The sequence below is a fragment of the Podarcis melisellensis genome, assembly GCF_964234715.1.
Source record: "Podarcis melisellensis genome assembly, chromosome: 11".
Classification (NCBI taxonomy): Eukaryota; Metazoa; Chordata; class Lepidosauria; order Squamata; family Lacertidae; genus Podarcis; species Podarcis melisellensis.
The window spans coordinates 21,315,291-21,339,931 of NC_138543.1; the positions used below are offsets into that span (position 1 = coordinate 21,315,291).

Here is a 24,641-nt window from a genome sequence, read left to right on the forward strand (position 1 = left end):
TAGAAAAAATGACCTTAGGGGGTTGTTGAATTCTGGCTCAGAAAGACCCCCCCCCCAATTGCCCTGCCTACTTTAGATACATTTCCAAAAATAGATTGCATGACTTATAGTTTATATCCCTGACTATAATAGTTGTTTAAGAACTGCAGCACATGACTTTATGTAAATTTCCTACAAGACAGCCCTTTCTACTAATGAAATACTTCTGGGGGGAAACTGTGAGAATCAGATCAATTACTGTGTTAAAAGTATGTATTGGCATCTTGAAGATGGCACAGAAATGCTGCCTTAACTCAGTACACATGCAGGCATAATTTAAATGGCATTTGCAAATATTCTCATTTGTATTGAGAGAGTGCATAAGCCAAAGTGGGGAACATCTCTTTGTATTGCAAGACTAGAGTGCTTCAGATTTTCAGAATAATTAAGTATACCAAGTCTTGTACATTTTGAGAAAAACCTGCTCTGCCTCAGAACTGCTGTTCTGCAGGAAGGTTTTTTGTTTTTGTTTTAACTTTCCACTTAATTTTGTTGGGTGAACTTGTTACTTAAACGAGACGGCACAGGCTCCCTCTTGTGGTCAATTTGAATATTATAAATGAGTTTATAATTTGACAGCCTGATAACTGACTAGTTTTCCAGGCTTTTTCTTTGACTGAAAAAATTAATGTAATGCAATAGGAAAAAGCATTACAAAGTGGTACAATGAATGAAAAGACTATATAGGGCAGGGGTCAGCAAACCTTTTCAGCAGGGGGCCAGTCCACTGTCCCTCAGACCTTGTGGGGGGGGGGGACTATATTTTTTCAGGGGAAAGAACGAATTCCCATGCCCCACAAATAACCCAGAGATGCATTTTAAATAAAAGGACACAATCTACTCATGTAAAAACATGCTGATTCCTGGACTGTCTGCGGGCAGGATTCAGCCCCCGGGCTTTAGTTTGCCTACCCATGATATAGGGAGTAAGAAAGCTGCTGTCCACGGCTTATTTCAGGGGTATTTTCTGTCCTGAATCCTTTTTAATTGGAGATGCCAGGGACTGAATCTTGGACCTTAGACATGGAGAGCATCTGCTCTGCTAATGAACAGCTTCACCAATGTAAGTCAGAAGCCTCTGGTCTTCCAGTTGTTGATGAACTATAGGTCTCATCATCCCTGCTACTTGGAGACGAAGTCTCAACATCAGCTGGAAGGCCAATGATTCCCCCACCCATGCTCTAAACCAGAGTTTCCCAAACTTGGGTTTCCAAGCTGTTCGTGGACTACAGTTCCCATCATCCCTGACCACTGGCCCTGCTAGCTAGGCATGATGGGAGTTGTAGTCCCAAAAAACCCCCAGCTAGAGGCCCAAGTTTGGGAAACCCCGCCTAAACTAATCCCATCCAGGTTTGTGGAGTTATGCCATAGAAAATGACACTGACATAGATTAATGCCCATTGGCCTTGATCTGGAAAACCACACACTTAGCAGTAATAGTGCACCCTCTGTGCTATGCTTGCAGACTCTTAAGGGCTGGAGACCAGCAGCCTCTCGTTAGTGATGGATGTGGGGGGTAAGTGTGTCAAAGGCCCCCTCAAGCCCCACCTGCAACAGCCAACCAGCATTGCTTCGTGCCTGTTTTGGTACAGCAGAGTGACCAAAATGAAAATCTTTCCTATAGTTGCTCTTGCCCTGCTACACGAAATACATTTGAAAGAGACACCTGCTATCACTCCGGCAATGAAAGCTGTCTTTAGCGTCATTTAAACACTTAAGTTTTAGATGTTAACTTTATAAATGCTTGAATATACCTGGTCATCTGATTTTAATAGGCTTAATAAGGGATATTACTGATCTGTTGTGGGTGTGTGGGTTTGTGTTTGGGATGTGTTTGGGATACTTTATTCAATAAATACATAGCAAATAAAAATGCATTTTTTAATGCTCTTATAAAAGATTAGTCATTTTGAAAGGCCAACTTAGTCTATTATAGAACTATAATATACAATAAAGGTAGGTATGCCAGTTTAACATAATTGGCTGATTTTATGCAGCACTTATACCTTTTAGTCCATCAGTAAATTATTAAATGAAAAAGAACATCTATGTGTTTTGCCTGTGGATGGGGTGAGAAAGGTGAAAAGAAGTTTCTTTTTTACGACAACAGCGAACATAAAAAGCTCAGTGTTCTAGTGCTGTGGGGATCATTTCTAAGAGTTCAAGCAAAACATCTGTGTTGCCAAAGGGCTTTTCAGAATTAAGAATAGCTGTAAAAATAATCCATAGTTAAAAGCACAAAACGTTGCCTGGTGGCAAATCATAAATTCTTGTTGAATTATTAATAAAGGTGAAAATGCAAGCAAAAAAAAAGGTAATACAGACACAACCAGCATATAGGAGCTGGTTAAAGTTTCTTTTAAAAAATAAATAAAATGAGAATAAAAAAAGCCACACGCATACCTCTCTCCTGATTAAATTCCAGTGCACCACAGATTTCTTTTAGAACCGCAGACCTGCACAACTTGCAGCTCCCCATGCTGAATACAGACCACCAGGCATGTAGCTGAGTATTTCGCTCATGTCTTTATAGTCCTGGGCAGGCAGAAAACAGTGAAGTTCACTGAGCTACTGATGGTCTGCTGTACAAGCATTGTGCACTTCGGAATTGTGGATCACAAGTTGTGCAGGGCTGCTTTGGGGTTTGAGGGAAGCTCCCTCATATCAGCTCTGATCCTAGTGGGATTCTTCAGCTGTTACTGAAGCTAAAAGGGTATTGCAAGTGGAGCAAAGTCAACCAACCCGAAAATCACAATTATGAGTGTAGCGTACTAGTTTTCTGCCAGTTCAGGCCATCTAGGCTTTTAAGTTTATGCACAAGTGTCTTTGAGTGCCCGAATACTCCCTAAGCAAGCCTACTGTTCATTTGAGCTACTCCCTGTACACATTAAAGGAGAAAGGAGTAATGTATGCAAGCATGCTGATTGGTGCTGCTGTACTAGCGATGTGGCTGGAATTAGATCTTGGTCCCAGATCCTGTTGATCTGCTAATCACCTTCCAGAAGTTGTTGGACTTGACTCAGCTCCCATCAACCCTAGCCAGCATGGCCAGTAATCAAGAATGATGGGAGTTGCAGTCCAGCAACAGATTCCTCATCCCTTGCTAAGAATAGGCCATTAGGAACTGGAGAACAGCTACATTCTGTTTTTCAGTGGAGGCTTAAAGGCAATATTTTATACTATGCAGGACATGTAGAGTAAAACCTTGCCTCTGTTCTGCTACATCCTTAACGTGTGTCTTTGCGTATTATTGCCGCTGGCAGCATGCTAACATGCAACAAAGCCCAGTTTTCCTAAAAACATAAGCACAAACTTAACCATTTGTTCTTTTCACTCACATAAGGGTGGTTTGAAAGGGAAGGTGGGGCTTATAGCATGCATGCAGTATCATCACTGTGTCCAAATACAGATTTCTCAATATGGTTTCACTGTAAAAGTAGCAGAACCATACAGCCCATTTATTATGAAGGAGGCATGAGCAACATTGCAGAGCCACATGTAGGCTTATTTAGTGGAGTGAACAATGACTTATTCTCTAATGATCATCATCATCATTGCATTTAAGCCACTGAGTGCAGATGAATGTGATGAACCTTCTTAGAATAATCAAAAGCTGAAGTTCACCCCCCCCAGTGTCTTTCTTACAACCTATAATGCCCTCCAGATTTTGGATTACAGCTCCTATCATCCCTGTCCCTTGGCCACGCTGGCTGTGGCTGGGGGAATTTGAAATGGCCAACAACTAGTGGGCGCCATTTTGGCACCTTTGCTCTTATCCCTATGGCTAAGAAGGGCCCACCTGAATCAGTTTCACTTTTCATGAAGTACCAATATCACCTAATCTAGTGGATAGCATGGTCTGTGAGCATGCCAAGCACACTGAGCCTCAGGGCATTCCCTCTCCATGGTAGCTGGGACATAAACATTATCAAAGCCATTCTCTCCCCCTTCCCAGTGAATCATGGATTGCTTATGCACATTCCCTGGAGCCTTGAGTATTATAGATTCAGAAGGGATTGCCAGTCCCTCGGGATATGTGCAGAGTACACAGCTGCTGCTGCTGCTGCTGCTTTGCATGAATGGGACCAAAAGGAAGAATAAAGCAATTCAACATTCAGGGCTGGAAGGTACTATTAACCCTTCCCCCAGTGTTAAGCAATGCATCAGGCTTCTGCCTTAGGGAAGGCAAAGGCACTGGGAGGGGGAAATGAATGAGGAGGAGGAGAAGAAAGGTGAAAGACACAAACAGCATTAAAATAATCCATGGCATTGACAGCCTTGGGGTAATTAGAGTGAGAAATTGGGTCATCAGTTTCTTGTGCTGGGTAGTCTTTGTATGAAGGTGGTATTATTACAATAGATACACACACACACTTTAGTTGACTGTCAGCTGAGATGTCACCATTAACCCTGCTCTCCAAAAAAAAAAAACCCATTTGTTTTCCAGCTAATAGAACATAGGAGGGGAAAACAAAGCTGAAGAGGCTCCATTTTTATGAGCAGCTTAGTTGAACCGTTGCCTGGAGGAAGACAAAATGTGGTTCAGACTCAGAACTACTTAGTCAGAATAGGACATTTCCATATTCAGCTAGGTTTTACTCAGAGTAAACCCACTGAAATTAATGGAACACGCTTAGTCATGTTTGTTAATTTCAGTGGGCGTTCTCTGAACACCGCTCCATGTCATGAAAACATAAAGCTTATTTCTCTGCAGAAATGTTAGCTAGTTGCATCACTATTCTTAGTTCAGGGTTTTGTCTTTGCTCTAGGATTATGCATTTGATGAAATGACATATTTTTGTTTGCATTTATGTAGGAGAAGTCCAGATGTGCAAGCAAAGGAAGAATTGTGGAAACACATTCAGTAAGTATGTCTGCAGGGGTGGGGAGCTTCCATGGAACAATACAGATCTATTTTTACGCATGTGGTTGTATAACCTATTTTTTGTGTGCAATCCTTTTCTAGAAAGGAGCTTGTGGACCCATCTGGCATGTCTGAGGAACAATTAAGAGAGATTCCATATACTAAAATAGAGTAAGTTGTGTTTTGTTTTTTTACTTCTAGAGAACAGGAGTGTTTCTATAAATCTAACTCTGAGATTTGTATTGGAAAGAATCATGCAAGATTGGAGAGAGCTGCAAAGTTCTGTCTTAAATAATGAGGCACAATCCACTGTGAACATCGCTCAGACCTTAAACAGAAGTCTCTGAGCTCCATTTTATTTCAGCCAGGCTTATATGTGTTGTGTTGCCAATAAATTCTACTTTTAAGAATGTTCCACCACTTGCAGCTTAGTTCTCTGCAGTCTGCCACTCCCTCACAAATTCTACCCCCAAGCAAGCCTTGATGGCAGAAGTGAGCCTCACTTTGAATGAAATGAAATTTATTATGGTCCCAGACCAGATTCACATACCGTACCAAGCAAACACAAAACACAACAGAATTAAGTCCGAATTAACAATCAAACATAACAATAAACAATAGGAATATGACAGCCATTAGAAATGTGGTTTAGGTCTTAGTCTCTAAAATATTATCTAGAGTTTGCATCTGAGGCCTTAGTCTTTGTAATAGCACAGCTTGTTCCCTGAGTTTTATGGCAGCCGCGCAAATTTTGGCCACCCTTAGTGTGATCTCTGGATCCTTCTCCTCTATCAGGGATTTTAAGCACTGAGGTTCAGACCCACTTGGAATTTTCTGTATAACAGGGGTGATAAAGACCGAGCGTATATCTTCATAAAAACGACATCATAGCAAGATATGAGAGACAGTTTCCACCTCTATCAGGCCACAGGGGCAGACTCGCTCTGCATACGGTTTACCCACATATCACTTTGAAAGAAAATCACCTTAGGGAGCAGACCATAACAAGGTAAACAACAGACAGAGCAAAGGGGTTTCACATTCCTTACCCATCACAGACCTTGTGCTGTTTACATTAAAACCCACCACCCTCCCCACCTTGTGCAGTTGGGACCGACCTGGATTTTCACAGAGAACTTACACCATCCTGTCTAGTTTGGCTCTCAGTGGCATCCCCTCTGCTCCCGCCAAGTTTGCTGAACAGCATACAGAATAAAGCTGAAAATCTAGAGCAGCTTTGGGGGAAATTCAGCCCAAGCTACCTTCACTTATAAACTCTCCCTTTAATATTTACTCTTCCTCTGATCCCCTAAAGTGACTGGTTGACCCGCTTGACCCTTCTTCCTCGGCACACAGCCATCAGTTGCCAGAGCACATTTGCTCCTTTCAGATCAAACACCCGTTTCGTTCTCGTAATTAGCCCATTTGGGACTTCCATGTAGAGATGCGAGCAACTGCTTCTGACAGGAGAGGGATCACGTTTTACATCGCAATGCAATTCTGTCACATCACTGAGAATGAAATAAACAAACAGTGGTAAACTTCTGCAGGTAGGACACGGAACATAAAACTCTTCTTCAAAAACACCTGCACTCACATAATTTTCTTAGCCAAGTCATACATTATTATTTTTAATACCATGGCTTTCCTAATATGTCTGCCTTGCCTGCTTGCTGCCTTCTAAGCAGCCCGGTTTTACCACCATCACCATACATTTCAGACTACATTGAGGCTGAGAGAATCGTAACTTGCCTCTGGCCTTCAAGTGAGATTGTGTCTGTCGCGAAGGAAGAAATATATGTGAACACGTGTACACAATATTCATTAAGTAGCTGCCGTAAATCCGCTCTGATTCCAGGTGCATAGTAATCCATAATCCATCACGATGGCGTTTTGAAAAATTTACATTTGTATGTAACCAAATTTATATACCACTTACTGGAACAAAAGACCTCTGTGCAGTTTATGATCGTTTACAATAGCCAGTAAAAATACCAGTTAAGAAATAAAAAAGCTACATAAACATTTATGAAGCAGAAAATAAAAACAGTAATTTTAAAACACTTACACTTACTAAAAGCACATGTCAATATTACATGCCTAGGTAGGCATCCAAAGTTCTTAGCATGCACCAAAAATAATACAGTACAGGGAATTTCAACATGCAGGTGATTGCCATACTAAAGGATCAACTTCTTGTCAGTGCAGGAGGAACATCAAGTGGCACTTACGAGTTAGTTTGAGGACATATGGGTTGAGGGGATCCTTCAAGTAAACAGGTCCCAACCAGTTGAAGGCTTTATACATAATTCATATTGAATTTGGCCCAGTGACAAATCGGAAGCCAGTCCCAATCTATGACGAGGGTGTAAAATACTGACAAACAGTGCTATTTTTCTAGAAAAAGAGGTGCCGGAATTCACCATGTACGCATCCCTTGTTCTCTTAGAATGGCAATGGCGCCCACCTGAGAGGTGCCGGAACTGAGTTCCGTGAGTTCCAGCTGAAGAAAAGCCATGCTGACGGGTTCTGTCAGAAATCATGTTGCAGCACTCTGTACAAACTACTTTCCAGACCAAATACAAAGGATGCACACAGGGTGTAGTGCAGTAATCCAATCCTGAAGTCATCAATGTCTGAACCATAGTCAAACAACCCCAACTCACACCTACCTAAGCCTGTGTGTGTACACACACCCCAATATATTTTTAAATAATTTTGCTCGCATTACTTTCAATTAAGCAGCTTAACCCAAAGGAAACTGTGTACACCACCTTGAGTTGCGTGGAGGAAAGGTGGAATACAAACGAAACAAATCTCTTTCCTAAGAAGCCAGAGGGTAAGGTTGGGCTACTTGGATGGGCTACAGAGGGAAGGAAAAATTGAATATAGGGCAAGACATTTGCTGGCAACATTTGCTCACCAATGCTAATATTACTAATTGGTAGAATTTCTTATTCAGTGTGGATCTTTTAGTTGTGGGTTTTTTTAATTCTCAGAGCTGAGGGTACTGTATGGAGGGGAAATTCTGTTTGATAATTTTATCAATTTCCTATACATTCTTAATATAAATCAGGGTTTCCCAAACTTGGGTCTCCAGCTGTTTTGGATTGCAGCTCCCAACATTGCTGACCACTGGTGATAACAGTTCCCATAACTTGAAACATTCCACTTGACAGTTGACACCACACAGTTTAGCTTAGTTGGTTAGAGCATGATGCTGAAAATGCCAAGGTTGCAGGTTCAAGCCCCATATGGGACAGCTTTATATTCCTGCAAGGGGTTGGACTAGATCAGGGTTTCCCAACCATGGGTCTCCAGCGGTTTTTGGACTACATTTCCCATCATCCCTGACCACTGGTCCTGCTAGCTAGGGATGATGAGAGTTGTAGTCCAAAAACAGCTGGAGACCTATGGTTCTGAAATCCTGATGCAAATGAACTTGATCGCGGAGGTTAAACAACTTTCCAGAGTTGTCAACTTTTGTATTCTTTTTGATGAGAATCCCTTGTGATACTAATCTGCTCCTGGAAATGTTAATTCCACTTTAGGACTCAAGGCGACCCTGTTCGCATCAGACATTCCCACTCTCCTCGAAGTTATCGCCAGTATCGACGGTCGCAGTGCTCTGACGGAGAGAGATCTGTTCTGTCAGAAGTTAAGTAGGTCAAGTATTTAATTTGCCAGTGGTTTAATGATAAATGCTACCTATCCCTACCCCCAACTCCAATTTAACGAAATTATTGTGCAGCAACTTGTTAAATATTTTATGTCCCCTGCCTGACTCCTCAGGAAAAAAAGTTGAGTGGGAGAGATCAGTGGTTTGCACCTTGGCCTGTTACTTAACTCCTCATTCTGCTTAGAATCTTCTATACCAGGCCTAACAGATCAATCACAATCTACTGGTTGATCGTGGGACGCTCAAGGTCGATCCAAGTTGATCTTGTGATCCTGAACGATTGACAAAAAAAGCTCAACAACTTTTGTAAATCCAATGGGTAGATCACTGCCATTTTTTTAAAAGTGGTAGTAGATCGCAGTCTCTTGGGAGTTGGACATGCTTGTTCTACACCATTGCCAACAGGATGTTGGACCTTCCTGCATATCCGGAAGCACAATACACTTGTATCAGAAGTGCTATCCTGTTAGAGGAAAGGGCAGGGCAGTATATGAAAACACTTGGCCTCTTCCTACTCCTCCTCTTGCTTAAAGGAAAAGAGGTCACTGCCTCACTTGTATCATAATATGGGAAGCAACCCTTGGAACACAGGACCATAAATCAGCAGGTTAAACCTTAATTAGAAACACTTAAGAACATTTCAAAGTTAGAATAATTGAATTCCATCCTATCCTGGGGGGTCTAACAAAGATTGTTGTTCTTGTTTGGGTTCCAGTTGGGCTATAGGAGAAACAGTCAGCTATATATCTTCTTGAGTTGTATTTATTACTGAGAGAAAAGCACTGATAGGATGGCTGCTCATGTGCAGATAACTTTTTAACCCCAAAACTTTTCTTAACGTGTAAGCACCATACATCTTGCTATTTCTTTTTCAGTTCAAAAACAGACCTTGTACCTCCATTACCTGTAACCCGTTCCTCAGATGCTCAGTGCCCCACCATTGCAGTATCTCACCAGGTTGGTAATTTGAGTATTTTAAGTTGCATATTTTGGGGGAGTGGCAGGACAAAAAGAGACTTATGCAGCTTCCAAATCTAATTCAGCTTAGGTTATCTGAGCTAGGACCCAGGCCTTAAAACTTGGACCTACATTCAGCCGCTGGCAGTAGCCTGTCCCATACAGTCCTGAATGGAGCTTAGGAGTAACATACACAAGTGAAAGTTACACTGGCTTCCTATAGTTAGAATTGTTGTGTCTGACTCTAAAAAGTAAAGGTAAAGGTACCCCTGCCCGTAAGGGCCAGTCTTGACAGACTCTGGGGTTGTGCGCCCATCTCACTTAAGAGGCCAGGTGCCAGCGCTGTCCGCAGAGACTTTCCGGGTCACATGGCCAGCGTGACAAAGCTGCATCTGGTGAGCCAGCACAGCACACGGAAACGCCGTTTACCTTCCCGCCAGTAAGCGGTCCCTATTTATCTACTTGCACCTGGGGGTGCTTTCGAACTGCTAGGTTGGCAGGCGCTGGGACCGAGCAACGGGAGCGCACCCCGCTGCGGGGATTCGAACCGCCGACCTTTCGATTGGCAAGCCCTAGGCGCTGAGGCTTTTACCCACAGCGCCACCCGTGTCCCATGTGTCTGACTCTAGTTAGTGCTAAATACCACACCTGAAATGCTCTCAAGGGATGGTGGTGGTTCATTGGGACTGCAGCACGCAGAGGAAAGGACTTAACCAGGCATAGGCAAACTCGGCCCTCCAGATGTTTTGGGACTACAATTCCCATCATCCCTGACCACCAGTCCTGTTAGCTAGGGATATAGTAGTCCCAAAACATCTGGAGGGCCGGGTTTGCCTATGCCTGTCCTAGCCTAACTTCACTGCCTCATTCTTAGTCATTCACCAACTCATCCATCCTGCCACCTGCCTCCATCCTAATTGATTCTGTTAGGATGATATGCTGTTAACACTTACCAAAGAGTATTTGGATGTTGCTGAAATCAAATGCCAAGCAATTCCAATGCCACCTCGCCCCCACATTTAAATTTAATGGATTTAATTTAGGATCCCTCCGCAGACGCACTCTCAGTCCCATGCATTACAATGTTAATTTCAATTTATAGTCATTAGCTAACTTGAAGTTTGAAAGCTTTCTGCATTGCTTTCAGTAAATCAGTGTTTATATTGGGAGTAGTGTCGTACCTCAGCTCCCAAACGTTGGTCATTTTGATCGTTGGGAGTCGGATCAAAAACCAGAAAGAAGTGTTCCAGTTTTCAAATGTTCTTTCAGAAGCCAAACGTCCCACAGGGCTTCCACGGCTTCTGATTGGCTGCAGGAGCTTCCCGCAGCCAATCAGAAGCCATGCTTTAGAAGTTGAACATTTCGGAAGTCAAACGGACTTCCGGAACGGATTCTGTTCAACTTCCGAGGTACGACTGTAGTACTGTATTTTTCTGTGTATAAGACAGTCCCCCTTGTATGAGACAACCATTTTTTTTGACCCAAAATTAAGAAATCGAGCAAGAACCAGAGTCCAGGCCACCCATGTTAGAGCCTGAACCCAAGCCCAGGCCAGGCCTCCCGCACCAGCGTCAGAGCCACAACCAGAGCCCCTGTGCATTCACCATCCATGTATAAGATGTCCCCCAATTTTTGACTAAATTTTAAAAGCAAAAAGCATTGTATTATATATGGAAAAATACAGTAATTCCTTCTGCAGAACTGTAACCAGAACACAGAACGTGACTTAATTCTCATCGGTTGTGCATTGAACTTTTAGTAATGCATTTTCTTTCTCTTCAGAGGCAAAATGGATCTAAAGACAGCCTAATAGAAGAAAAGGCACAGGCACCCATCAACAACCTGGATGGAAAGCACAGTGCAAAGACAATAAAAATTGTACAAGCTTCACGGCTTAAGTCAGAGACTTGATTCTTCTAGTGAAGGACTGAGAGGATGCTGCTCCTTGGCATTTTCAAATGGTACAGAAGTCCAACTACACTTAAACTGCACAGATGGGATTTTTGACCTAAATTAAAGCAAAGATTTAAACTATGAAATATTTCTTGAAGACGAGGCAAATTGCTCTGAAGGATAACACCAATATCAGAGGATTGAACAAAACAGCTGTTGGCTTACTGGAAGATCTATGAAAGTAAAGGCTTTAGATTTACTCCAGTTCCAAAAACCAGTTACAGCTGATTGTTAACCATGGACAATGCCCCGGGTGACTTGATCCAAAAAATGGAAGTATCAGCAAAGATACAAAAGCAATGTACTTGCCAAATGTGCAATAGTAAATGTTTTCTGAATTTAAGAGTAAGGACTGTAATTCATATGCCTATACTTGCCTAGCAATCTCATTCTTATTCACAGCAATGTTGATTATTTTATCAGAACTTTATACAGTGAATTCTACATCCTGCTTGGTTACACAAAAGCAGACTGTCTTGTATGCAGCCTTCCAATTTTTAATGTCCTAAAATTAGGTCCTTAAGATTCAAGCTATTGTTGTTGATGTTTTTAGGATCTTTTACTGTGGTTCTAGAGCAGGTTTCCCATACCTGGTACCCTTCCAATGACTACAAATCTCATCATAAGAATGAAGTCAAAAATATTTGCAGGGCATCTGGTTGGGGAAGTTCATAGAGCTATGAATGAGGCATCAAATTATAGAGTTTAGAACAGGGAAAAGTGTTCAGCTGTAAAAGGTGTAGCTATAGTATTTTGAAATGAGTTGCCACCACCTTTGACTTAAGATGCTATGATATAATGAAATATTCTTAAGCAACCAATGTTTAGGAGCAGGGAGGGGCATATGGCCCTCCAGATGTTGGTTCCTAGTGTACAGGGCCTAGAAACAGATGAAAAGAATGGCAAGGAGGGAGGCATTACAATAGCACCAACTCTGGTTATCAAAAGAGTACAGGTTTCATTTCTCCATCCTTCCACTCCAAGGAAACAAGCAAACTGGATGATTAAATAACAAGGGATGAAGGTCAAACCCTTCATTTTCTATTCTATAGTTCATTGTTGCTGTCCACTTGGTTTTACAATTTTGAGATCCTCCTATTTTTAATTTCCTGCAAACGGCAGAACATCTTAATTGCAAGGGAGAACTTTGGATTGCCAACAAACACTGGTTTGGTTTTGCTTTTCTTCTAGTAACTTTTATGGTGGCAGCTTTTTTGTGTGTATCACACTGTTTATGGATGAGACAGACGCATCTAGCAACCATGGTGTTTTGAAATTGATTTATTTTTAAACTGATTTATTTTTAAATTGAACATACACAGATGCTGTGCACAGATGTTTCTTTATACCTATACATGAAATTACCTCTGATACAGAAGTTGAGCAGAATAAGCCACATCATGTTAAACTACTGATACTTCAGTGGCAGGTGTTAATTTTCAATCCCAATCTGCATCCATGTTTTAACTTTAAAACCCCAGTGTGCAAAACTTACTGGAACAATAGATTGGAAACTATATACCATCAACAAGAGTCTGTCTGTGGTCTGGTGGTGAGTGGTTGCAATGGAGCAAGGCATGTTCACCCTATTTACTTTCAAGGTGTAATTATCACAATCCAACAGGTAATATTTACACATTACTTTCCCTCTCCTTAATACAGGCTTCTGCTAGCATGTTGCAGTTGATGCTGTAGATACATATTCCTGCAAAAGAAGAAAACAATCCACTATTAATTATCTGGCAACCAAACAGAAAATGTGCCACAAGAAATGAATTTGGGTTACCCTAATTTTTGAAGTCGTTATTAACTGGTGGCCATCTTATTTTTTAGTTTTGTCTTTTAGTTTGATGTCAAACTAATTTGATGTTGGAAACCTGTATTTACATACTATGTGCTGTGTCAATTCAGTTATGTGAAAAGGGTGGTAAATTCATTTTTAGAGCATTTAAGTGGACATCTTGCATTTGGTCCACTGTGAGTGACCATATTTTTGTGAAGGTTGCCCTAGTCAAATTTATTTTGGCATTTTTTTTCTAATCAAACTCATCAAACCTTTGTCACTGTGAACTATTAATTATCTAACATAGCTTCACCACCTGACACTTGTTTCACCAAACGCATGGGAAGAGCAGAACATTAATCCACTTGTCAAATTGCCTGCCATGCTGCAGCGGATCCAGGAGCAGCCCTAGCAGCAAGGTCAATAACCAGGTCCATAGCTGTGAATGACCTCTTACTTACTGGGGGAAACCAGCTAGATGTGCAGGGTTTAAATAATTATAAATTATTATTACTACTCATTGGCCTGGGCGGACCACTTTCTCCCATCAAGCAGAAGTGTAGAAGTATCTATGGCTTTTGCCTTGTGCAGCAGGTAATATGTTTTGGGGCACACATGATTCTATGCAGTTAAAATAGCTACACCCCACATGGATGATCAGTAATGGTGAGAGTTGTATGATTTGAAGCCTTGCTTCCCAGGAGATGGGAAAAAGAAGGAGTGTATGAATAGAAAACAAGACCCTGGCAAAACAGGAACAGAATGAAGTGGGTGTATATGTAAAGGCACACATGTTATTTTGCCGACGTAATGGACAAGCCACTGTGCCTTAACCCTGCCTACCTACCCTATTTCCAATAATCTATTTCACTTGTTTGTTGGAATACAACCCAGCAAAGCCGCCACCTTTACCTACCTGAAAGCAAATGAAGCCTACCTCAAGTAAAGTGCCTGTACCTTGCTCCCACTCCTCACATTCTCTTCATATCCTGCCCAAGCATGTTTTCTTCCTTTCAACTTAAGACTGGGCATGTTTAATCAGAAGAAAATCCCACTGAATTCAGTGGGGCATAGTCCATAACTATGTGCTGTGCCTTAATTTTCTCTTTTTACTCACACACTGTCAATTTCTTTTTCTGCTGGATTCCATGAATTTCCAGGTCTGTAGGCGTCCATTGGGGCTTATTAAATTCAGCCTTCTTGCACCCTCATCTTCCTCACTCATTTTCACCTCCACATCATCATCAATGAGTGACCAACGGGAACCACTCCATACACGTTTCCGTTGTGCAAGAGAACACACTTGAGATTGCGCTTAGAGCTATCAAGAAATCAGCGCCATTCCGTTGAATTGTATGATGTAATGCCTAATTGGCAGAGAAGGCCTGGAATATCATGACAGTAAACAAAGTGCTTGTCTTTTGAAAAGAAGCCCACAAACTCCTGGTCCCTCTTTCAGAAATATGTCACTTTTGCCGAGTGGTGCAGATGATGTTTTTCTTGCAGCCTGGATGCTAATAACTCAGCTGCCTTCTTGGAGAGGCCCAAATCACGCACTAAGTCATTCAGTTCCCGTTGGCCAAACAGCTGTGGGGCTGATTGCTGCTCAGATGAGTTGTCTTCGGATTCTATAGCCATTTCTCAATGCACCTTCCCAAAATCCTCACGATCTTCCCCACCATGTTCACTTCCTTCATCTTCAGGAGAGACAAACCCCTTAAAAACTGGAATTGGGAGTTCCTCAGAGTGTGGGATAGGTCTAATTGCTGAAGGAATACTGGGATAGGCGGCAGCATGTCGGTTTTTCTTGCCAATACACTTCATATTGACCAGACAAAAATAGCAGTCACTTGTGTGATCCTTGGGTTCTCGCCAAACCATAGGCATACTCTTCCGTTTTCCTTTTGGCCAGTCTCTAAGCATTTCCTCACAATTGTGACAAACAATATGCAGAGCCCATTACTTGTCTTGGTCATCAAGGGGAATTTCAAAACAGCTTTTATAGGCACGCCTCACAAATGCTGTTATATCGCGTCTCTGACGAGGAAGTGTGTAGCAGCCACATGCATAACAAAAGGCATCAGGCTTGTTTACACATTTTGAAGAAGCCATGGTCTGATCTGAAAAATACAAATATTTAGGTTACAAAACTATAAAAATAAAGAAAAAATAAGTTGGTTAAGGTAGATCAATGTGTCATTGTCCACTTCTCCCCAGTGTAAATATGACCTATCAGCAAAAGTCAGAAATTGAAAGATATAGTATGTACACAAAAATCAATTTCAGATTTGAAATCAGCATTGAAAGAACATACAAGAACCCCTGAAAACTCTTATGCAACAGAAAATGAAAAAAAAATATTCCCCAGTGATTCAGTTTGCCAGGCACAGCAGCTTTTTAAAGAAAAAGGAATTTTAGCTAAACCAGATCCCAGAGGTGGAAAAAAGCTTCCATCTGAAACTGTAAGCAAGGTTCTAAACTTTTATCACAGTGGTGAGAAGTCTAGAATAAAGCCAGGAATGAAAGATGTGGTCAGAATTGGAAGAGAGTATCATAGGAAGCGGCTAATAATGGACAACCTACAAGAATTGTATGCAGGCTTCAAGATGAGCTACAAGGGTACCACTGGACTTCTGATTCTTGTACTTTGCATCCTGTAGCAGTGTATTATAAAAGTTAAGGCAGTTCATAACAAAAAATTAATGCCTGCTCCAAAGGTCTTATCTTACTACAATAGGGTTTATAGAGCTATATCTAAAATTTCATGCATATCAGTTAATATCTTAACCCTCCTCCACTGAATTGAAATTCCAGCCTTCGCAACATAGGAAAATGTCCAAATAAACAGCTATTTTTGTCACTTTATGACCAATTCAGTTTTATTTTGCAGGAATTGCATTTTTTTTAGAGAACAATAAAAGATGCAGAATACAAATTGATACAACAAAAACCAGTACTTAAAAAACATTTTAATGATAGTATTGACATTTAAATCCAAATGTGACTCATACATGCTCCATCCTCCACATGCAGCTGTTGGGTGACCTTGGGCCACTCACACTTCTTTGAAGTCTCTCAGCCCCACTCACCTCACAGTGTTTGTTGTGGGGGAGGAAGGGAAAGGAGAATGTTAGCCACTTTGAGACTCCTTAAAGGGAGTGAAAGGCGGGATATCAAATCCAAATTCTTCTTCTTCTTCATCATACGATCCTACAATTATTTCTACATTTAAGCAACTGGATACGTGGGTATTGAATACCAACTTTTATTATTACATTACTTAATAGTAATAATGACATGTAAAGTTACATTTACATTACTTCAAGAACACATAAAAATATAAAGCTGTGAATGAACTATTTTGGGACAAAATCCTTTGATTCCTGTTTTGGATATCTGATCCAGTTCTCCATTGATGTCTTTATAGTTGCATCACTTGGCTTCATACCAACTACATTCAGGCTTGCTTTTGTCACCTCCTTGACAGCTCTCTCCACCTTTTGTGTGTGACACTTAAATTTAGGTACAAGAGGTTCTGCTACTATGTACAACCAAGAGTTCGGTATTTGACATGTTCCTAATTAAAGGAGGTTCCAATGTGTCTGTTTTACTCTATTTAGAAAAGAGTCTTCAGAGATCCCTTGAGAAGCAGATTAAAGGTAAAGGTACCCCTGCCCGTATGGGCCAGCCTTGACAGACTCTGGGGTTGTGCGCTCATCTCACTCAAGAGGCCGGGGGCCAGCACTGTCTGGAGACACTTCCGGGTCACGTGGCCAGCGTGACAAAGCTGCATCTGGCGAGAAAGCGCAGCACACGGAAACGCCGTTTACCTTCCCGCCAGTAAGCGGTTCCTATTTATCTACTTGCACCCGTGGGTGCTTTCAAACTGCTAGGTTGGCAGGCGCTGGGACCGAGCAGCCCTAGGCGCTGAGGCTTTTACCCACAGCGCCACCTGCGTCCCTTGAGAAGCAGATTACTACTTCAAAAATATTTTTTTGATTTCTGTGATTTTGTGTGTGTGAAAAGGTCAAATTCCATTATATTGCAAGGGAAGATGTAGACATAATCTGCTGTTCCCTTGAAACCTGTTTCAGAGATGTGCAGACACTCCCTGGAACTCACAATTTCCACAACTTTAAACCACTTAATTCTACAGGCACAACTGAAGCAAGAAGAATGAGCACCGATAAAGAACCCTTCCTCACTTTCAACTTGAGGAGCCTCCCCAAGCTTCCTGTGAATGCTGATGACCTGTATCCTGGATGTTTTGTAACTTGCAAGTAAGTATGATCATTTGTGGTACTTTGGAATGCTATCGGAAAATAATCAAGACGATGGAGATGCTTTTGTAAAATTTATTCACCCAAATGGACCTTCGCCTTCATTCTGCTGGCCTAGCCATGACAATTCTTGCGTATAACCATTTCTTCACACGCTTGGTATTGTACAACTCCCAAAGACAATAACTGGCAGAAGATACTTCTTTCCCAACAAGTGTATGGTGTTGATGGAAGAAAAAAATGAAAATCTTGCAGCTGATACTGAGGCTACAGCAAAGAAACTGAGGATCATTGAACTTGTAAGATAATAAACTGTGATAATAGCATAATCTGTTATGGTAAGTGCATTTATAAAATCTTGAGTGCTGGTGTATTTTTTTCTGAAATCTCATCATTTTATTGAGCTCTGTGTAAAATTACAGAGATGTGATCAATGGTTATGGAGGAAAAAAATGTGCACAAGGGTATCTTCTGGTGAAGGTCTCAAGAGGGACAGACAACAGATAGTGCTATAAAATTAAAACCATTTGAGACAGAGGAAAAAATTAAGGGGGTTTCTTCCAACCACAGGGGAAGGCTGTACACCAAATTTCATCAACATCCGAGACAGAGGGTGACATGCCTTCATTGAAATGACATAGAATGACCCAACACAAATGGTGTGTTTTAGCTGAAATACAGAGAAGGTACATAACCAACTCCTGGTAGTATGACAGCTAAAGTTAATATATGCCTTTTCCGACACCACATTCACTAGCCAAAGTAATGAATGGGCAACACAAAGGCAAAATTACATGCTGCAAAATGTGGATCAATGTCAAAGTGTTGTGGACTAAATGTGTGCCTAGGCCAGGGTGAACATAGCCAATGATCACACTGAGGTGGAAAGTCAAAGCATTTACTCAGCCATGGCAGAAGGCACAGAAAAGGCAAACACCCAAAGAATTTGTGCAACTCTGAAGTGCACAGTAAATACTGTACGATGTATAGCAACCATATAAGTATTATGTGAAAAACACGTGAACATGATTACTATTGGGGTTGTTCCATGCCAAATCACCTACTGTATTTTAATACTCAGTCGTGCTCTCACAACTCAAGATTAATTTTTAAAAAATCATTTGAGGTTATCTCATAGGTATCTACACATAATTTTTTTTGGAAGTTTTGAGAGCACATGGCACCAGGTGATTTGGTGTAGAACAGGGGTCTGCAACCTTTAAGACAAAAAGAGCCACTTGGACCCGTTTCCGAAGAAAAAACAACTGGGAGCCGCAAAACCATTGCGACATTTAAAACAAATATAACACTGCATATATTGTTTCTTACCTTAATGCTATATATACAGGATCATGCAGTCAGCTGTCAATCTCAAGAAAAAAAGGACAAATTAATAGCTAATTAAAATATTTAATTTACAACCAGGTAACCAGGTTAATGGGACTTTTGCTCCTGAACCTCAGTGCTCAGTGTCTGCACATCAGGGCTGTAAGACGTCACCTTCATTTTCACAAGGGCTCGCAAGCTGTCATCTGTGAGGCGTGATCGATGTTTGTTTTTAATATAGTTCATGTTGGAGAAGACCTGCTCACATACATATGTGGAACCAAAGATCGACAGGACTCCAAATGCATACTTTTTCATGTTTATATAAGTGTTGGGGATGGCATTCCATGTTTCGAATATAAGTTTGTCCTGTTTGGGAAGGTTTTCAATATCACTCCATTTATGATTCTGAGCCAGAATGGCCTTCTGACAGGCAACATCCTCAAGAGAAGCCGTCAAGCATTTGAACTTGGACACCCATATATCTTTGTCGGCTATATCAGCCAGTTCCAGCTCAAGATCAGGTTGACTTACACCTGCAAATGCAGTCATATTCAATAGGGATGGATCGATCGCCAGGGGAGTGACAGGGAAGGATAATGTGTTTTTTTCCTCTCTGAACCCACAGAATCGTTTCCCAAACGAGCTTTGCATTGTGGTGATTGCAGACTTGAAATATTCCAAATTTACCGTATCATGACTTTGTTTGAACTCTCTCAAAGAGGGAAAGTGAGACAGTGTACCTCTCTGGAAATCTTTGACAAACACTGCCAACTTGCGCTCAAATGCCATAACCTCCTCCAGCATGTGCAGGGCTGTGCCTCCTTTCCCCTGAAGGGTTGTATTTAGCGTGTTTAGGTGGGCTGTCATGTCTACCATAAAATGTAATTTTTCCAGCCACTCTGGCTGTTCCAGCTCAGCAAAGGTAAGCTCTTTGCTGGCCAGGAAGGTTTTTACTTCTTCCAAACACGTGACAAAGCGTTTTAGCACCTCGCCTCTGGACAACCACCGGACCTTGTTGTGGAGCAGGAGGTCAGAATATGTGCTTTCCACCTCATCCAATAGCAAACAAAACTGGCGGTGGTTTAAACCCTTTGCCATTATCTTATTAACAATCTGAATGACCACATCCATCACTTTTGTGCATTCGGGGGGAAATGTTTGAGCACACAATGCCTCTTGGTGCAGGATGCAATGAAATGACAGCAGCGTTCTACCCAGTGCCTTCTGCAGTAGAGCCACAAAGCCCTTCTGTGCTCCTCTCATGCTCGGTGCCCCATCAGTAGCCACTGAGACCAGGTGGTTGGTGTTTATTTTTTTAGCACTTAAAAAGTCCAGGACAGCCTTACAGATATCCTCACCCCTTGTTTGGTCTTTTAGTGGTATCAGCTCAATCAGTTCTTCCTGTGGCCCAAAAGAGTTCACATATCGGCAGAACAGCGCTATTTGTTCAATATCACCTTTATCTTTGGACTCATCACAGGCGATGGAGTACGCCACAGCTGAATTAATGTCTTGAATTTGCTGTTTGCTAATGTTTTCTGCCATTTTTAGGGTTCTGTCTTTAACAGTCTTCGCAGACAGAGGCATGTCTTTGATTTTCTGCACAATTTCATTCTGGTTTTTGAAGTCCATGTATAGATGTTCCGAAATCTTAATGAATGCTTCTTTTATATACTCTCCATCTGTGAACGGCTTACCGTGCTTGACTATTTCCTGAGCGGCTACAAAACTAGCATATGTTGTCGTGTCAGTAGAGAAGGCATATGATTCTGTCCATGTATCATTAAACATTCTGTTTTCTTCAGAAATGTTTCTTTTCTTGCCTTTATCCATGGCTGGCCTACCGGGGGTCCAAAAGAGGGACGTAATTAGAAATCAGAGGGCCCCATAGCAAAATTTGCTATGCCCAATAATCAATGCCCCAAAATGCCATAGAAAATTAATCAGGGCCCCAGTGTACCATAAATCATAATCAGTGCCTGATGTAAATAATAATTAATAATGAGGGCCCAATGTCATCCTCGTCATTATAAAAATAACTTTTTTTTACACTTTATTATTATTTTTTTGTTTGACCCCTCAGAATTACTCCTCCTCATAGAAATAAACATTAAATTAACAAGTTACCCTTTTTTGAGTGTGTGTTCTTCACTCCCCTTCAAAACAGTGACCAGCTTACATGCCCCCTTTCAATGCAGCCTTACAGCCCTCAACCAAAATGGCCGCTCCCGCGACTCCCACGTGCGCCCACAAAGATGGCGCCGACGATTTTCCCTTATCGATGCCCTTTAAAGAAATGGACGCCGCAGCTTCAACCCACGCCTAGAGGAGGCTAGAGAGGGAGAAAAGCGGGGGGGGGGGGGAGGAAAGCAGCGAGGACGGCAGAGGACTGCCGGGAGTGGAATCCCACACACCGCGAGGGGAAGGAAGGGAGAGGGTGCGAGCTGAGGGCAGGGGCGTTCCCCTCGGTTACTTTACCCCTCTTGCGCCTTGAGTACACTCACAACGCTCCTCGTGGTATGGTTATTCAGCTGCCCACTCCTCCTGCGACTGCACGGGAACAACCCGCAACTCCCTCTCCTCTCTAGCTCGGAAATGGCTTTGCGGAAAATGCGCCTCCTCCCCTTGCCTCCACCCCGGCAAAGGCGTTAAAGAGCCGCTTGCGGCTCCGGGTTGCCGACCCCTGGTGTAGAATGACCCTCAAGAGGGCTTCTCGGACCGCTAAAGAAGTGTATAAACATAGAATAACACAATGTACTCATACCTTATATTCTGAAGTGAAATGTTTCGTCAAAACTGTGTGGGTTTTGCCTATACCTGAAAAATAAAAAATAAACAATGATACAATGAACCAGCCATTTTTGTATGACTGCAAATCATTTTGCTTTAAAAGTAGCCCACACAGTCTCTCAGTTACAGATAGAAACTACATAATGCAATCTTTTAAGAGGGAACCTGCATAGTGCACATTTAGCACATAAGGTCACATTAATCCCAGGAGGTTTCACTTGCAAAAGTGGTTGTGGAGTTCACTCTTATCAACAGTCCCTTTTCAGGGTCCGTCCCAAACAGTGGAATGTACTTCTGAGCAAACTAGCAAATTACACTGTCACCAACCCATGTGGTTGTAAGGAAGAGTGAAAATGCTAGAGAAGTGCATATACACCAGTTCTTTCCCATAGGTTCCTTGAATCAGAAAGCTTTGTCTGTACTGGTATACAGTGCGGCCGAGTAAACATATGGAATATTCCAGGGATAACAACCCAGTAATTTTGAAGTTTGTAAAGAGGCTGATTTAACCAAGCACTGGCATGAGATTAGTCTTTGAAGCAAACTACACACTATGCCACTGCATTGTGGGGGTCCCACCCTTAGCCACTGCTCAGGCATCTGCACTGATTTACTTAAAAAAAAACAACATTCAGGAAATTGTTAATTGTGTCATGTCCAGTTTGGTCCTTTGCTCTTTGTGAAAATAGGGACTGCAGACAAGTTGAAGCGTTAAGTCTTCAAACAGAGAGGAGCTTTTAAGTTTGTAAAAAACTTAAAATGAACACAAAGAAGAAATCTACACATAAGACTTTCAAGGAGCCACAGGCAAACAAAGCTAAAAATGTCCCACATACAGCAAGCCTGCTAGGAACAATTCCTAGCATAGGAAAAAGCTGCAAGGGGGGGATTTGTTTTATGCCTTCTCTGACACCACGTTCATTAGCAACCAAAACGAACGGGCAACACTGAAGGCAAGATGACACAAAGCAACCAAAACTAAGCAAGCAAGGAAAGATCTGCACCTGCATGCCTATACAGTGGCACCTCAGGTTAAGAACTTAATTCGTTCTGGAGGTCCGTTCTTAACCTGAAACTGTTCTTAACCTGAAGCACCACTCTACCTAATGGGGCCTCCTGTAGCCGCTGGGCACAGGAGCACGATTTCTGTTCTCATCCTGAAGCAAAGTTCTTAACCTGAGGTACTATTTCTGGGTTAGCAGAGTCTGTAACCTGAAGCGTCTGTAACCCGAGGTACCACTGTACACACAGCTTACCTACATTACAGAGCTGGAGACATTTCCTGCAATTCAGCATACTGAATTTTTATCTGCCTGCCTGTAAGAAAAAGATCCTCCACTTTTCTTTCCTCTATGACTTCTTTCTCACAAAATCTTAATTTACCTCTACCCTTTTCTCTCTAGAAAGCAACGCGAGAAGAGCTGCTGTGCACGTGTTTGCGCTCGCAGCGAACTTGCCACACGTGCAAAATACCCCCGCTTCCTATCTAAAAGTGATGCCCCCCCCCTCGTGCTAGCCTGTCCCGTCAAGCCCAACCAACACCGCCTCCTGAGGCTCGACAGGGCGCGAATCCGAGGCGGCCACGCTACGCCGTCATCCCTTGCCTCTGTGTCCCCACTAACACCACGCGCTAAGCAGCAGCTAAAAGGCCCCGCAGCCTCTGCGCGCCCATTCGCGCGAGAGGACGAGCTCCCTCAGGGGCCGGTAAGGCCTCCTACATGCCCGCCTTGCTCAGTTCCCCGGCAGCAAGGGAAGAAAAAAGAGCGCGTAGGGCCTTTAATTTTAACCGCCGGGCTTATTTATTGGGGGGGGGGGCTTCATACCTCGGGGCCCCGCGGAAGCTTAAAGCGGCGCTTTCGCCGGCAGAGGCCTTCGAAGGAAGCGCTTTCTTCCTCAGGGCGCTACGGTTCGTTTAAAAGGGCTGCCGGGAACTGCATCTCCGCGAGGAGATAAAGCGCAGAGCCCGGGATTCTTCCGAGGGAGAGACGAAACGGCAGAGGCTGTGGGAACCCGGCTCACTTCGACCCCCCCCCCCCTCGGCGAAACCTCAATGCCTGCACTGCCCCTCACCCGCCCGCGCTCCTTCTCCGTTTCCTGCCTCCCTTGCCAACTGCCACACATATGAGCCCCCTCTCCCCCCCCCCCGGCCTTACTCACTTGGTTGGTTCCAGCCCCCACAGCTCTTCCCGCGCTTTTCAAACACCCCGCTTGGTACTTGCCCTCAGCGGCTCTCTCAACCGCCACCTCCCTCGCGCGCGCCGAGAGCGGGAAAAGAGACACCCTTCCCCTTCCGGCCGCTTCTTATAGCCTCCGCTTCGGGCCAAACCATTGCTGCTAGAGCGGGGGGGGAGGAGAGAGAGAAGACCAGGCCAGACCGCTCCATTCATTGATTTCTGCAGGAAACCATCGTAGCCCAGACAAGTTACAAAGGTCTGGCATATACCAAACGCGCTCTTGGGTCACTCGCTCCCCCTCTTGAGGAGGATGTGGAATGTACCAACTGTACTTCTCCCCCCTCTTCCTTTTTCCCGCTGTTCTCATTCAAACGGTTGCGGGACCCTAGAGATAACATCACAGAGTAAAGCACATCTCGTTCCGCGCTCTTTTCTTCTCTTTTGATTTGGGATCTGCATTTTGCAGCAGGAGAGGGGCAGAAATGCACAACATCTTGTTTGGCGCAGCAGTTAATGGCCAGATTCTGTCATTTTCTATTTATTTGGTGATTAAACCAGATTACTTCAGTTTCTGCTGATGTGCAAGGTTAATGAAATGTTCAAACAAGATGTTAAAGAAAAAGGTTTTTGTGAAAAAGAATCAAACTTTCAACAAGAAATATTGAATAACGATTTTAAAATTCTGTCTAAAATGTATAAATTACTGCTTGAATGGCACCTGAAAGATGAGGAGGTAAAATCAGTCATGATTTACTGGGCAAAAGATTTTGGGTATAATATACAGTTAAGTGAC

At 42.7% G+C, this 24,641-nt stretch overlaps 2 protein-coding genes across 15 annotated transcripts in view; one reads left to right on the forward strand and one right to left on the reverse strand.

Annotated features, from left to right (window-relative positions):
* EPB41L4A (erythrocyte membrane protein band 4.1 like 4A) overlaps positions 1-11,835 on the forward strand; it is a 94,525-nt gene extending 82,690 nt beyond the window's left edge. For both annotated transcript variants that reach the window (XM_081930583.1, XM_081930584.1), the window contains exons 19-23: positions 4,856-4,903; positions 5,006-5,074; positions 8,455-8,565; positions 9,458-9,539; positions 11,322-11,835. In XM_081930583.1, the coding sequence (XP_081786709.1) occupies positions 4,856-4,903; positions 5,006-5,074; positions 8,455-8,565; positions 9,458-9,539; positions 11,322-11,450 (439 nt within the window). In that variant the 3' untranslated portion in view covers positions 11,451-11,835. The remainder of the gene's footprint in view (positions 1-4,855; positions 4,904-5,005; positions 5,075-8,454; positions 8,566-9,457; positions 9,540-11,321) is intronic.
* Positions 11,836-12,772: 937 nt separating this feature from the next.
* On the reverse strand, positions 12,773-23,974 carry LOC309380544 (general transcription factor II-I repeat domain-containing protein 2B-like). Of its 13 annotated transcripts, none has more exons than XR_014172973.1 (6): positions 23,498-23,773; positions 21,649-21,701; positions 21,012-21,170; positions 18,885-20,724; positions 14,213-15,395; positions 12,773-13,197 (listed from the first exon to the last, which is right to left on the reverse strand). XR_014172973.1 is itself a non-coding variant. In XM_081930627.1 (3 exons), exon 3 carries the CDS (start codon positions 20,715-20,717, stop codon positions 18,990-18,992), a length of 1,728 nt encoding a protein of 575 aa, XP_081786753.1. In that variant the 5' UTR covers positions 20,718-20,724; positions 21,649-21,701; positions 23,832-23,974; the 3' UTR covers positions 18,440-18,989. The 13 variants fall into 13 exon arrangements, 1 of the variants encoding a protein (XP_081786753.1); XR_014172974.1 differs by having other exon boundaries at positions 21,012-21,216; XR_014172966.1 differs by lacking the exons at positions 21,012-21,170; positions 23,498-23,773 and adding an exon at positions 23,832-23,974 and having other exon boundaries at positions 14,393-15,395.
* Between the last annotated feature and the right edge of the window lie 667 nt (positions 23,975-24,641).